This window comes from Protopterus annectens, chromosome 6.part0, assembly GCF_019279795.1.
Source record: "Protopterus annectens isolate FY-2018-M chromosome 6.part0, PAN1.0, whole genome shotgun sequence".
Taxonomy (NCBI): domain Eukaryota; kingdom Metazoa; phylum Chordata; order Ceratodontiformes; family Protopteridae; genus Protopterus; species Protopterus annectens.
This window is the reverse complement of record NC_056737.1, coordinates 389678826-389693053: the sequence shown is the minus strand read 5'-3', so window position 1 is coordinate 389693053 and position 14228 is coordinate 389678826. Positions and strand designations below refer to the sequence as shown.

The 14228-nt window shown below is 44.3% G+C and overlaps 1 protein-coding gene across 7 annotated transcripts in view; it reads left to right on the top strand.

Annotated features, from left to right (window-relative positions):
- RALGAPA1 (Ral GTPase activating protein catalytic subunit alpha 1) overlaps window positions 1-14228 on the top strand; it is a 5382632-nt gene that overhangs the window by 2010831 nt on the left and 3357573 nt on the right. For all 7 annotated transcript variants that reach the window (XM_044074134.1, XM_044074135.1, XM_044074129.1 and 4 more), the window contains exons 11-12: window positions 11927-12121; window positions 12227-12361. In XM_044074134.1, the coding sequence (XP_043930069.1) occupies window positions 11927-12121; window positions 12227-12361 (330 nt within the window). The remainder of the gene's footprint in view (window positions 1-11926; window positions 12122-12226; window positions 12362-14228) is intronic.

The window sequence follows — 14228 nt, the reverse complement described above, 5'->3', positions numbered from 1 at the left end:
CGGTCGGCCGCTACCTGAGTTTTTGTTTCAGAATTGAATCATCCTGAAGTCTTCTAAAGCTAAGTACCCTACTGGGGATTTTTTTTTTCTTCCTCTAACTGATGTCAGAAAAAGTTAACAATTGTCTCGCCTGTGGAAAGCAAATACCACACCGAGATTTCCATTCTTACTGCGTCACCTGTTTAGGCTCAGACCATGACGTTCCTCGCTGTCGGTTTTGTGCTTTGTTCAATGCCCGAAGTATTCGTCGTCGGGCCCTTATTGTCTCTAAATACTTTCGCTCTCAATCTCCGTATTCTGAAATGGCTTTGGTAAGCCATCCGACTACCAATCTTCCAAAAAAACATAAGGATAAAGACAGAGACAGACTGCACAGGTCAAAAACTGCCGACGATGCTTCCGTTAAGCTAGTCGCCAGTTTGCTGGTACTCGGTGAGGTGCATTCGCAGCCCCTGATGCCTGCTTTGATGGATTCGCAGGTCGCTACCGAGACCCATTCAGAGTCTGGTATGCCACGAGACTCTTCTTTGACTACGGAACTTGCGGATGTCTCTACCTTGGATGGGTCCGGAGACACTGAGCAGGCATTGGCTTCTGAAGAAGTTCTTCACATTACCGATACTCAACACCAACCGACGACTTTTGCATCTTCAGTTTTGTCTAAAACTACAGAGTTTCTAAGGCCAAGAGTACGAGCTACGCCTAAAAATTTGACAACCCAATCTCAAGCACCTGCTTCCTTGCCACAATCTCAAATACTTAAAATGGCAGAAGACAGTACAGTTGTCTACACTTACCATAAATATAGATGTTCGAGTGTATTCACTGTTGTAGTCATTACATTTGGGTTATCTACTTTGCAGTAGCACTCAGTCGGCCTGATTAACAAAGTCTTGGGTCCTTCGTCGGTTGCTGTCCCTTCTTCCATGACGTTGGGTCGTCAGGGGGTATAAAACATGTAGCTGACACCATTACATCAGTTTTTTTTGCCCCAGATATCAGATGCCCCCCCTAATGGGAAGCAATTAAATCTATAAATGCAAGGATATACCTCCAACAAAAAAGCAAATACATCAAAAAGCTTTTTGAGCATAGTGAGTGAGAGTAGAGGTATAGCCAACAGAAGAAAGGGGGCTGGAAGGAGGGTAACCAGAACTGCAACAGTGAATACACTCAAACATCTACATTTATGGTAAGTGTACACAACTGTACTATGTTCTTTGTGTTCCACTGTTGCAGTCATTACATTTGGGTAGATTCCCAAAGCTAAGGTTGGGAGGAGGAATTTAACTAGAATTAGGACAAGATTGCAGTGGCAAAACCAGCTCTGGATTTAGAGAAAATTGGCAAATTATAATGTTTGGTGAAAGTATGTACAGAACTCCAGGTAGCAGCTTCTAGGATATCCCTAGAAGGGGCGCCCCTGAGAAAGGCTGTAGAGGTAGATGCAGCCCTGGTTGAATGGGGTTTGATGTCCTGTGGGATAGGTTTTCCATTGTGCTTATAGCAGAAATGAATGCAGTGGCCTATCCATTTTGAAATGGTTTGTTTTGAAATAGCTTTCCCCTCTGTCCCTGCAGCAAATGCCACTAGCAATTCAGATTTTCTTTGAGGTTTAGTCCTGTCCAAGTAAGTCCTGTCTAAGCTGTCTGTGCACATCTAAAGAGTGCAGTATCCATTCCCCTTTGTTCTGTGGGTTAGGAAAGAAGGTAGGCAAATGAATGGAATGATTAAGAGCCACCTTGGGCATAAAAGAGGGATTGGTTCTGAGGGACACCCTGTCCGCAGGAAAGATGATAAAAGGTTCCACTGCCATAAGAGCCTGTAATTCAGATACTCTTCTTGCAGAAGTGATAGCTAAAAGGAAAGCTGTTTTCCAGGAAAGAAATTTTAAATCTGCAGTAGCAGCTGGCTCGAAAGGAGGAAGATTGAGTTTCTCCAAGACAAAGTTAAGATCCCAGGCAGGAGTTGGAGCTCTCCTGGGTGGCCTTAGGTTCTTGGCCCCTCTGAGGAACTGCTTGAGCAGTGGGTGAGAGAAGAGTGGAGGCTCCGTGCTGTAATGAGCTGAAATGGCTGAGGCATGACTTTTGCTAGAGGAAAAGGACAAGCACTTATGAAGCATCTCAGTTAAGTATTGTAGAATCTGAGGTAAATTTGGCACTGCTGCACTCATCCCTTGAGATTGGTTCCAGGCACAAAATCTTTTCCATTTTGCAGCATAAGATTTTCTGGTACTGGGCCTTCTTGCCTCTAAAATGATATCTATCACTGATTTGCTGAGGGATGGTAAAGGAGAGATTAGGTAATTAGCCAGGCTGCTAGGTTCAGGAATTGCAGCTGAGGGTGCAGAATCTGGTTCTCCTGCTAAGACAACAGGGAAGGAGTCTGAGGCAGGTGCCATTGAGCCAAGCGTGACACACTGCTCAAGGGTGGGTACCAGTGTTGGCGAGGCCAGTCTGGTGCAATTAAAATTGTCCTTGGCTTTCCTGTTTGATCTTTAATAGTACTTTCCTCCTCTGCTCTCTAAAGGCATAAACTGATAGGTTTTTCCAGCTGAAGGATAGAGCATCCACTTTCCAAGCTAGCTTGTGGGGAATCCTTGCGCAAAATCTGCCCAATTAATGGTTCCAGGGGGAGGCAAACAGGTCTATATCTGGGCTCCCCCATTTGTTTGTCATCATGTTGAAAATCCTTTGTTCCAATTTCCACTCGTGTGGGTCCATGAGATTTCTGCTTAGTCCATCTGCCAGTGTATTTAGTTTTCCTGGCAGGAATTGAGCTTGTAGATTCACTTGGTAGCTCAAGGCAGTGTTCCACAGTGCCATGGCTAATCTGCAGAGGGGGTAAGAATGAGTACCCCACTGCTTGTTTATGTACCACATCACAGTAATGTTGCCCATCTTTACCATTAGTTGCCCTGGAAGAAAGTGGTCCTTAAAGCAGATGCCATATGCTGACAGTCTAAAAAAAAACTCCAGCTATACTCTGTGGTATATCGTCTACTCAGAGGCGATCTCTGCTTAACATACAAGGCCATGTCAAACCCCGAGCTATTGGACATGCTCCACTTAAAGAAATCCCAATCCCTCAGAGCCACACGCTCCAGGGATCTAAACCTTATTATCACAATGAACAAAACATGCTGGAGGGATAGGTTCCTGACCCAGAGACTCCCATACTCTGGAATAGACTGCCCATACATGTCAAGCAGAGCACCACATTGGCCCTCTTCAAAAGGAACCTTGATGATTGGATGGGAGATAGGAAATTCACCCCGGGGATCATGTCAGTCGCCCTGCTAGACAGGGGCCCAGAGAAGTAAATATTGTGGGAAAAAATTTCTAGGGAATTGTTATGGCTAGGCTTGCATAGGCCTTAGGGCCGATAGCCTAGTACCAAACTATGAAGGCTGTCAGTGCATTCTGTACAGCTAACATTTCCTTTTGATTTATGTGCAGGTGCATTTGACTTGGGTTCCATTTGCCCAGAATGCACTTCCCTGCCAGCTGAGCCCCCCATGCATAGTCTGATGTGTCTGTTAGGGTTTGGGCGGCAGGGGGTGGTGTGAAAGGTAGTCCCTTGTTTTGGTGTCAGGCCTCTGCCCACCAAAGGAACTCTAGGCATAGGCAAGGTATGATAGGAATCATTGTTTCTAGGTCTTGAGAATGTTGACACCATAGGCTTTTTAGATACCACTGTAGTTTCCTCATATGCAGTCTTGCATATGGAATTAGAAGAATGCAGGAGGCCATGAGCCGCAAGGCTTGCAGAATTTACTTTGCAGATAGCTGGGTTTTTGTGGCCACTTGTTTGACGTAGGTTGTCAAATGAATCCATTTCTCTGGAGTGAGGAAAGCCATCTGGGAAGTTGTATTCAAGCTTGCTCCCAGGAATGTAATTTGTTGACAGGGTACCAGGTGTGATTTCTTTTCGTTTATGGTGTACCTCAGACAAGTCAGTACCCTTTGAACAAAGGCCAGATTATTCAAAAGTATGCTCTGGCTTTCTGCCTGAATTAGACAATCATCCAGATATGGGTTTATTTGAATATTTCTTTGTTTGCAAAATGCAATGACTGGAGCTAGGCACTTTGTGAATACCCTGGGCGCAGTAGATAAGAAAAGGGCAGGGCAGAGAACTGACAGTGCATGTAGCCTGCTTGGAAGCGTAGGTATCTTCTGCAAGACTCCCTGATAGGGATGTGCAGGTATGCCTCTTTTAAGTCTAGTGTTGCTAACCATGCATCTTTGCCTAGCATAGGAAGCATCTGGTGAAGCATCAGCATTTCGAATTTTGGAATCACTAGGAAGGTGTTTAGAGTAGAAAGGTCCAGGATAGGATGCCATGTATTGGCTTTTCTGGGTACCAGGAAAAGTCTTGAATAGAAATCTTGTCCCTTTTCCTCTTCTGGTACCAACTGAATAGCCTCCATGTTTGAGAGAGAGTACTTGATTTTGGGCCTCCGCCCACTGATTTGGTGGTAGAGCTGGCCTCCCACTTGGAGTTGGTAATGTGTGGAAGTGAAATCTGTATCCTTGGGACACTATATTTAAAACCTGTTTGTCCTGGGTAATGAGTTCCCAGTTTTTGGCCTGCAGACCAATCTTTCCGCCTAAAGGAGCATTCAGTTGGGAAGTGCTTGGAAATTTTAAAAGTAAGTCATTGAGACAATTTTCCATGAGGGAGTCTTACTGCTCTACTCCCAGATTTGGGTGTGTTAATTCCCCACTGCTTAGTCTTGTGTGTCCCTTGGGACTGAAACCTGGTGTTTCTGCTGTGTCTGGGTTTGGCTTGAGAAGACCTGGAAGGGGCCGGAAAAGACCAATTCTTAGTGGGCCAGTGCCTACTATACCTAGGAGGCTGAACCTGTAAGAAATCTTTGACAGTTTGCATAGATTTAGCTTTATCTGCCATCCTTTTTAGAACTTCCTCAGCCTTGTTGCCAAACAGGCGGTCCTGATTTTAAGGGAGCATACAACAATTTAGCTTGAACATGATCAGGCAAAGTTTGCTCATTAAGCCAAACATGCCTTCTAAGCACAGACCCAGTAACAGCAGCCCTGCAAGAGGCCTCTAATGAATCAAATCCACATTGCAAAGTATGTTTTCCAACCTGTTCAGCAGCTTGCATTAAATCCTGTAATTCTTTATGTTCAGCACAGTCAGGAATCAACATCATTTTCTGTTTAAGCAATCCAATAACATGTTGTTGATACTTTAACATATGAAACTGGCAGTTTAAAGCCCTAATGGCCAAGGTTGCAGAAGTGTAAACCTTCTTACCCCATCTATCCAGCGCCCTGGAATCTCTATCAGAGGGGGTAGGAATTTTAGCATTAGAAGCCTTAATGCCCTTAGGTCCCTGTGAAATAGTCTCTGGATCTGCACTAGAATTTCTGAAAAGGAACTTGTGAGAATCAGGAACTCTGTAATATCTGTCAGGTTTTCTGGGAGCAGGAGGCAAAGAATCAGGAGCCAAACTAGATTCTGAAAAGTCATCATCAACAATGTCCAGTACAGGAGGTATAGCCAAAGACCTATGTTGAGGCAGGAGTAAGAAATCCCTAAGCCTCTTTTTAGAATCAGAAAATTCCTGGCTTTCCCAATGGAAATGCTCCCATAGAGCATGTAAGGTCTCACCAAAAGAAAAATCCTCAGGAGGAGAAGCAGAGGGAATAGAGTCCTCTGCATCAGAATCCTCATAAGTAGATAAGGGCAAATCCAGATCATCAGAATAATCGGAATCCTGGTCAGAAGATTCATAAACAGCTTCAGCCCTAGGTCACTTAGAAGGGGGGGGGGGGTTGGCTTCCCCTGATTAGAGTTATAAGATCTTCAGCCATTGTTATCATTTGCTTTTTAGGCCTGGAGGTCTGAGCATGCGGTCTGGGCATCGTTTTTTTAGGCATGGGTCGAGATTTAAGCCTAAATGAAGAAGGAGGCATCGGTTTAATATGCAAGTCTGTAGGCCTGCATACACCCTCAGAAGCCGGTGTCTGCACAGTGTTTCCGGACCCATCCAAGTAGAGACATCTGCGGGTTCCATAGCTGAAGCATCTCGCGGCATACCGGACTCTGAATGGGTCTCGGTAGAGGCTGCGAGTCAGAAGTAGCGGGTATCAGGGGCTGCAAAAGTGCCTCATTGAGTACCGGCGAACTGGTGACTGGCTTAGGAGAAGCATCGTCGCCAGTTTTGGACCTCGGCGGCCTGTCTCTGTCTTTATCTTTACGTTTATTCGGAATTCCGGTAGTCGGAAGGCTAACGGGCAACATTTCTGGATAATTAAACCAAGAACTGAAATATTTTGATGCGAAAATATACCGACGACAGATAGTACGCTGTTTAAATAAAGCACAAAACCTACAGCGAGGTACGTCGTGATCAGGGCCTAGGCAAGGAATACAGTACGAATGAAAATCTTTGTGAGGTATTTGCTTTCCACACGTAATGCAATTATTACTTTTACTGACATCGGAAGGAGCAAGAAAAAGTTTCTCCAACGGGGTACTTAGCTTTAGTTGAAGACTTCGGTTCTGAAACTCGAAAACGAAAATTTCAGGAGTCTGCTGACTGGCACTTGCGAACTGCTTCTGATTTGGGCACCGCATGGCAACAAAGACTGATGTAATGGCGTCGGCAGCATGTTTTATACCCCTGATGACCTGATGTCATGGAAGAAGGGACAGCAACTGACGCAGGACCCAAGACTTTGTTAATCAGGCCGACTGAGGGCTACTGCAAACAGATAACCCAAATGTAATGAATGCAACAGTGAAACACGAAGAACATCTGATCATGCTGATTAGGGGAAGCCAGCCTTCCCCTGCTAGGAGAAAAAGGGACTTGTCCCCAGCAGCTTTAACTGACCAAGAGTCCGACGACTCTGACGTTTCTGAATACGAAGACATGCCTTTATCTGCTTATGAGGATTCAGATGCAGAGGAATCCTTTCCCTCTGCTTCGCCCGCCAGAGAATTTTTCTTTTGGTGAAACCCTTCATAATTTGAGAGCATTTCCACTGGGAATGCCAGGATTATCCTCAGTCCAAAAAGAGACTCAGAGAATTTTTATATTTGCCACAACATAGACCCTCAGCTATCCCTCCTGTTCTGTATGTTGTGGATGATGTCTTTATGGAATCCAGTCTGACTCCAAGGAAACCAGACCGGTACTACAGAGTTGCTGACTCACAAATTTCTTTTCAAAAATCCTACTGCTGACCCAGAGGTCATTTCCCAAGGGCCTAAAGGTATAAAGGCAACTACAGCTAAGAATCCCACCCCTTCGGACAGGAATTCCCGAGCTTTAGACAGATGGTGGGGTAAAAAAGTATACACTTTTGCAACTCTAGCGATTAGGGCATTGAATTGCCAGTTTCACATGCTGAAATACCAGCAGCATATTTTGGAACTTAAGCAAAAATGATCTACCTTTACAGACTGTACAGAAAATAAAGAATTACAGGAGCTTATGCATTCTGCAAGCCAAATCAGCAAGCATACCTTGCAATGTGGGTTTGACGCCCTAGAAGCATCTTGCAGGGCAGCAGTCACTGGTTCTGTACTTGAGAAGGCATGTGTGGCTTAAGGAACAGACCTTGCCAGACCATGTCAAATCAAAATTACTAGACGCCCCTTTGAATAAAAACAGTTTGTTTGGCACCAAAGCAGAAGAGGTTCTAAAAAAGAATGAAGAAAAAGCTAAGGCTATGCAGACAGTCAAAAGATTTCTTGCAGGTGCAGCCTCCAAGATTCAGTAGGCATTGCCCCTTGAAACATTGGTCCTTTCCAGCCCCCTCAAGGCCATCTCAAACTAGACCCAGGGGAAACAGACCCCCCCCCCAGATTACAGTCTCAAGGTATGCAGAGATCTAAGCAATGGACTACCTCCACTTCTAAAACAGGGAGTGCTAAGTCACCCTCTTACGGAACAAATTCACAATGACTTGTCAACCCCACTCCTCACCTCTGCACAATTGCTCGTGCCCCTAGGAGATAAACTTGCTCACTATGCAAAAAACTGGACTTCCATCACCAAAGTCCGATGCGTCTTCAGCATTGTATCCCAGGGGTACAAATTTTACTTCCACACACTGCCAACTCTGAAAGGGTTCCCAGACCTTCCACCAAACCAGTGGGCAGAGGCACAAAACCAAGTTCAATCCCTGCTCTTCATAAAGACAATTCATCCTGTTCCTGCAGAACAGATAGGTTAAGGGTTTTATTCCAGACTTTTCCTGGTAGCCAGAAAAGAGGGCACTTGATGCCCAATCCTAGAACTTTCCATTCTAAACACCTTCCTGGTGGTACCAAAATTCAAAATGCTTACCCTTCAGCAGCTTCTTCCTATGCTGTCCAAAGAGGCCTGGCTAGTCACCCTAGACGTAAAAGAAGCCTATCTGCACATCCCTATCAGGGAATCATGCAGGAAATATCTACGTTTCAGGGCAGGATCTGTGTATTATCAGTTCTCTGCACTGCCCTTTGGCTTATCCACTGCTCCCAGAGTCTTCACAAAATGCCTGGCTCCAGCCATTGCCTATTGCAGACAGAGAAACATTCAAATATACCCTTACTTGGACGATTGCCTGTTTCAGGCAGACAGCTAGGAAAAGCTGATGCAGCACTTGACATTTGTAAAGAACCTTCCAACCTCCCTGGGGTACACTATCAACGAAAATAAATCAAAACTAGTACCCAGTCAAAATATTGTATTCCTGGGACCAAGCTTGGACACAGCCTCCCTGACGGCATTTCTTACTCCAGAGAAACAAGCCTATCTAACAGGCTATTTCACTTAAATGTCCTCCAAAACCCAGCTATCCACAAGGAAAATCCTGCAGGCTCTAGGGTTCGTGGCCTCTTGCATTCTACTAATTCCATATGCCAGACTGCATATGAGGAAACTTTAGTGGTACTTAAAAAAAAGTCTTTGGTGCCAACATTCTCAGGACCTGGAAACCACTATACCTATCATTGCTTGTCTAAGGACAGAGTTTCTTTGGAGGGCAGCAACATGCAACCACAACAAGGTGCTTCCCTTTACACAGCCCCACGCCGCCCAGACGCTAACCATAGATGCATCAGACTATGCCTGGGAGACATCTGGGAGACAAGTGCATTCAGGGCCACTGGAGCCCAAGTCAAATTCATCTGCATATCAACCAAAAAGAGAAGCTAGCTGTTCAGCACGCTCTGACAGCTTTCAGATCCCTTCTCTCACCTGGACCCCTGCTTTTAAAAACATACAACACCACAGTTATGTGGTACATCAACAAGCAGGGGGGAAACTCACTGTTACCCACTCTGCAGGCTAGCCATGACATTGTGGAACACTGCATTGGACATGCAGATCCATCTGCAAGCTCAATTCCTGCCAGGCAAACAAAACTCTCTGGCAGATGACTTAAGCAGAAATCTCCTAGATCCACACGAGTGGCAATTTAATCCCAGCAATTTTAGCCTGTTAACCCAGAAATGGGGGATACCAGAGGTAGACATTTTTGCCTCCCCCTACAATCACTAGATCAGAAAATTCTGCACCAGGACACCACACAGCAGAGCATGGAGAGTGGATGCCCTAACCTTTCATTAGGTAAACCTAAACCTCTCAATTTACGCCTTTCACCCTCTGCCTCTTCTTTCAGAAATGCTACTCAAGATAAGACAGGACAGACCAAGGGCAATCCTGATTGCTCCAGACTGGCCACGCCAGCACTGGTACTCACTACTGCGCAGCCTGTCACCGGTGCCACCCTGGCATCTACCTCAGATCCCAACCCTCCTCACTCAGCAGGAGGGACAGATCCTGCATCCACAACTGCAAACCCTGAACCTTGCAGCCTGGTTTATTCCTTGAATTCTCCCCCAGTGACCAGCCTAAGCAAGCAGGTGCTGGATGTCATTCTGGAAGCCAGAAGACCCAGTACAAGGAAATCCTATGCTGATAAGTGGAAAAGGTATTGTTCCTGAATTCAGTCTAAAGGATCAGACATTGCTCTGCCCTCCTTGCCTCTGATCCTGGATTACCTATCAGATCTACTCCACAGAGCCTTTCCTTCTCTTCCATTAAGATCCATGCCTCTGCCATTTCAGCTTATTACAACACTGAGCCACCTCTCTTCTCTCACCCTCTCATCAAACAGTTCCTGAGAGGGGCCAGCAATTTAAGGCCACCAAGGAGAGCACCCACCCTGGCTTGGGACCTTAACTTTGTACTGGAGAAGCTCACGCTCCCCCCCCTATAAGCCTGCAGCGTCAGCAGAGTTAAAATTCCTCTCTTGGAAAACAGCTTTGCTTCTGGCCATCACTTCAGCTAGAAGAGTGTCTGAGCTACAAGCGCTTATGGCTGTGGGAACCCTTCATTATTTTTCATGCTGACAGGGTCTCCCTCGAAACTAACCCTACTTTTATGCCTAAAGTGGTGTCCAATGTAGCTCTCAACCAATCTGTCCATTTGCCAACCTTCTTTCCCAATCCTCAAAATAAATGGAAAGGATCTTGCACTCTTTAGACGTGCACAGACAGCTCAGATTCTACCTTGACAGGACTAAGCCCTTCAGAAAATCTGACCAGCTACTACTCAGCTTTGCACCTGGTGCAGCGGGCAAGGCCATATCTAAACAAACTGTTTCCAAATGGATAGCACACTGTATCCGTTTCTGTTACAAACACCATGGGAAACCAACCCCTCAGGGTGTCAGAACACATTCCACCAGGGCAACCTCTACCTCTACAGCATTCCTCAGGGGAGTCCCTACCAGGGACATTCTGGAAGCTGCTAACCTGAAGTTCCGTTCATACCTTCACCAAGCCTTACCACCTGCCTATCTTTTCCAAATCCAGGGTAGGTTTTGCTACAGCAGTCCTACAGGGCATACTAGTCAGTCCCATCTCTTCTTGACTGCCTCCACCCATTCTTCATCTTTGGGAATCAACCCAAGTGTGATGACTGCAACAGTGAAACATGAAGAACATAGTACAGTTGTGTACACTTACCATAAATGCAGATGTTCGAGTGTTTCCCCACCCTCCAGCCCCCATCTCTCTCTCTCTCTCTCTACTTCTCTAAATGTATTACTCATCCCTTACATGGCTATTGGTATTTACTTTTAACTGGTGGTGTTTTTTCCACCATAACTTAGCTCCCTGTTTGGGGGCTCTTGACATTTGTGACAAGAAAAACTGATGTAATGGCGTTGGCTGCCTGTTTTTATACCCCTGACGACCTGACGTCAGTCCTGGAGCGACAGCAACTGATGCAAAAATACCAGTCTCTGGTATTCGGGCCTACTGAGGGCTTCCTGCAGGCAGATAACCCAAGTGTGATGACTGCAACATTGAATACACTCGAACATCTACATTTATGGTAAGTGTACACAACTGTATTTTTTCCCTCCCTCCTTCCCCCTCTTTCTCTCTCTACGTTTCCTTCACACCTATCTATACCTGTGACCATACCCCAGGTTGGACTTCAGGCTTGGGTTCGTATGGGTTAGGGCAAGAAAATCTGATGTAATGGCATCTGCTGCCCTGCTTTGTACCACTGATGACCTGACGTCAGTCCCTGGTGACCAGCAGCCGACACAGGAGGGAAAATCTTTAATCTGGTATTTGGGCCGGCCGAGAGCTAACCCAGCAGGGATAACCCACAAGTGATGACTACAAGAGTGAATACACTCGACAATCTACATTTATGGTAAGTGTACACTGTACTTTTTATTTATTATTAAGTTAGTAAGACCTACAGGTGCAAGTATTAGCTGCTAAGTTGTGAAGAATTTGCTTGTTTATGTTTTCACTTCAGTTTACAATCCTTTCCCTACCAGAAGCTATAAAAGAAAAACTGCTGTAAATTGTCACTGTCTGAAGATAGTGTAGAGCTCAAGTTTTCTGAAATGGTATAAACATGTTAAACATTTTTTAGGCTTTTCTTCTTCCAATTTGTGAAGCAGCTACAATGAGAAAAGTAGTAAGGGTTTATCAGGAGTGGATCCAGCAAGATGACAAGCCTTTATTTATGTGTGAACCCGAAGACATTGGGCTTTCTGCTTCAGCCGATGGCATGATTGTTGACAGTGTGGTGGATCATAGTACCACTGAGGAGAACGTGGAAGGAACGGTACATATTTTGATAGCATACATTATTGTACTGAATTGAAAATTGCAGACTGATTTGTTTACACAAATTAAATGCTTTTTTTTCTGTCTTCATTCATTATTGTAGGAAAAAAAGATGCCTTTTCATGCTCGAACTCCAAGCTGGACGCGAAATGGCTCTTATCAAGATGCAATTAACAAAAAAACAGAGCCTGAACTTTCTGAGACGGTTGTGTGTGTAGGCATTCAGCCAGTATTACAGGTGACTGTTTCATAGCATAAATGTATAGAGTTGTGTGACTTGATTGCTTTTGGCTTATTTCATTTATTTGGATTTGGTACATTGTAACTGTATAGTATAACACCCCCACCATGTAGTGCTTAGCAGTATTGTTAGTGATAGTTACTAATAGTTCAATTCTGATTGCCTTTTGGCATTTTAATCAGAAGAGGAATCTGCAGCCAAAACATAAGAGCCTGACAATTCAAAATTCTAAAAATCAAAGTTGCAGAAGCTTGCACTTTTTTCCTCTATGTATCAATAGTTTAACATCTTTTGTCAGAAGGAGAAGAGTTAGAATTAACAAAATGTTTGGCAACAGCTGGATTAATTAAAGCTGTAGCTGCCAAGTCAGGTCTGGGATTAGTATATCGAAACATGAGATTTAGGTATTTGTACATTCTTTCTGCTTTCTTAGAACCAGCCGTTTGTCAAGGAAAGCACAGGATGTGACAAATGCATCCTGAAATACTGACAGCACTGCAGGGGTGGATGAAAGTTCTGGGAATTCCAGTTGTAAAAAAATAATATTTTCTGAGAGTCAGAGAAACCTCAGTGGAAGGTTTCCTGAAGCTGTTCAGCTGTTATATTGTACACAGGATAATAACCCGTGTAGCTTAAGGTACTACAGCAGTGATCAGTGTGAAGAAACATGTAGCAGATCATCTTGGCTGACTGGTTTGATTCTAACTCTAGCCCTCACCGATATTCCTTAGAAAATTCCAACATCTATCACACCTCCAAACATTACTAGAGAGAATGTCCTCAAGATGCTCATCCAAGGCCAAGAACACTGCGTCAGTTGTTCCTGATAGTATCCCAGGACATCTTAATAGCTTTCAGTCAGTTAAGGCAGAATGACTAATTTAGGTGACCTTGTTCCCCCACTCTGGTAGTCCCTTATCCATTTCCGAAAGTCTTAATGTCAGTGTGTCTCTGTCTTTGGCAACAGATTGTTTCAGACAAATAGGTTCTGATGCTTATCCAGCTAGGATGCAGATGAGAGTGGGAGGAAATTCCTTATGTTTCTGGAAATTCCTCCTCATCCACCAAATCAAACTTTTGTCTTCCGCCATGTCTTGACACCATATGCTGTTTCAGGGGGTAGTAGAAGCTGTTCATTCTTCCCAGTTGGGAAGGTCATTTTTATTCAAGAACGTTTTTATCGCCAAAGAAAGAAAATGACTAGAGAGCATTTCTGAATCTTTCTTTCCTGAATCGTTTTGTGATGGTGCCAGAGTTCAAAATGTTTCACTTTACAGAAAGGGTTCAAAATGCTTTTACTTTACAACCCATTACTCTTTCTTTCTCGTTTGAGTTTATTTTACACCCTTAGATTTAAAAGGTGAGTATCATCACATTCCTGTTCATCTAGATTTCAGGCATTTCTTCATGGTTTGTGTATCTGGATCCCATTATTAGTTCTCTGTTTTAAAACTTTAACACTCCTGAAGCAGTGTATACAAAGTGCCTAGCTCCTGTCATAGCCCAGTGCATGCTAAAAGGTATTCACATTTTCCATATTTACATATCTTACTAATCTTCGCACAGTTGTCTTCAGAGAAACAGGCTGGGATTCCAAGTGAACCAGGTGTTTTCACTCAGACTTTGGTAACTGCGAGGGAATATCTCAGGATTATGGGTCTCGTTAGCATCCATGATATTCAAGATGCCACTTACATGACTCTACATGACAAAGATACAGTGATATCTGAAGTCTCTGTGGTTTCAGCACCAGTGCCCATTATTTTATCAAATTCAGGTTCTGGGATTTGAGAAAAGAGAAATCACTTGGAGTCTTCAAAATATTCCTGAATTTTATAAAGGCTTTCAATTCTCTGAATCATCT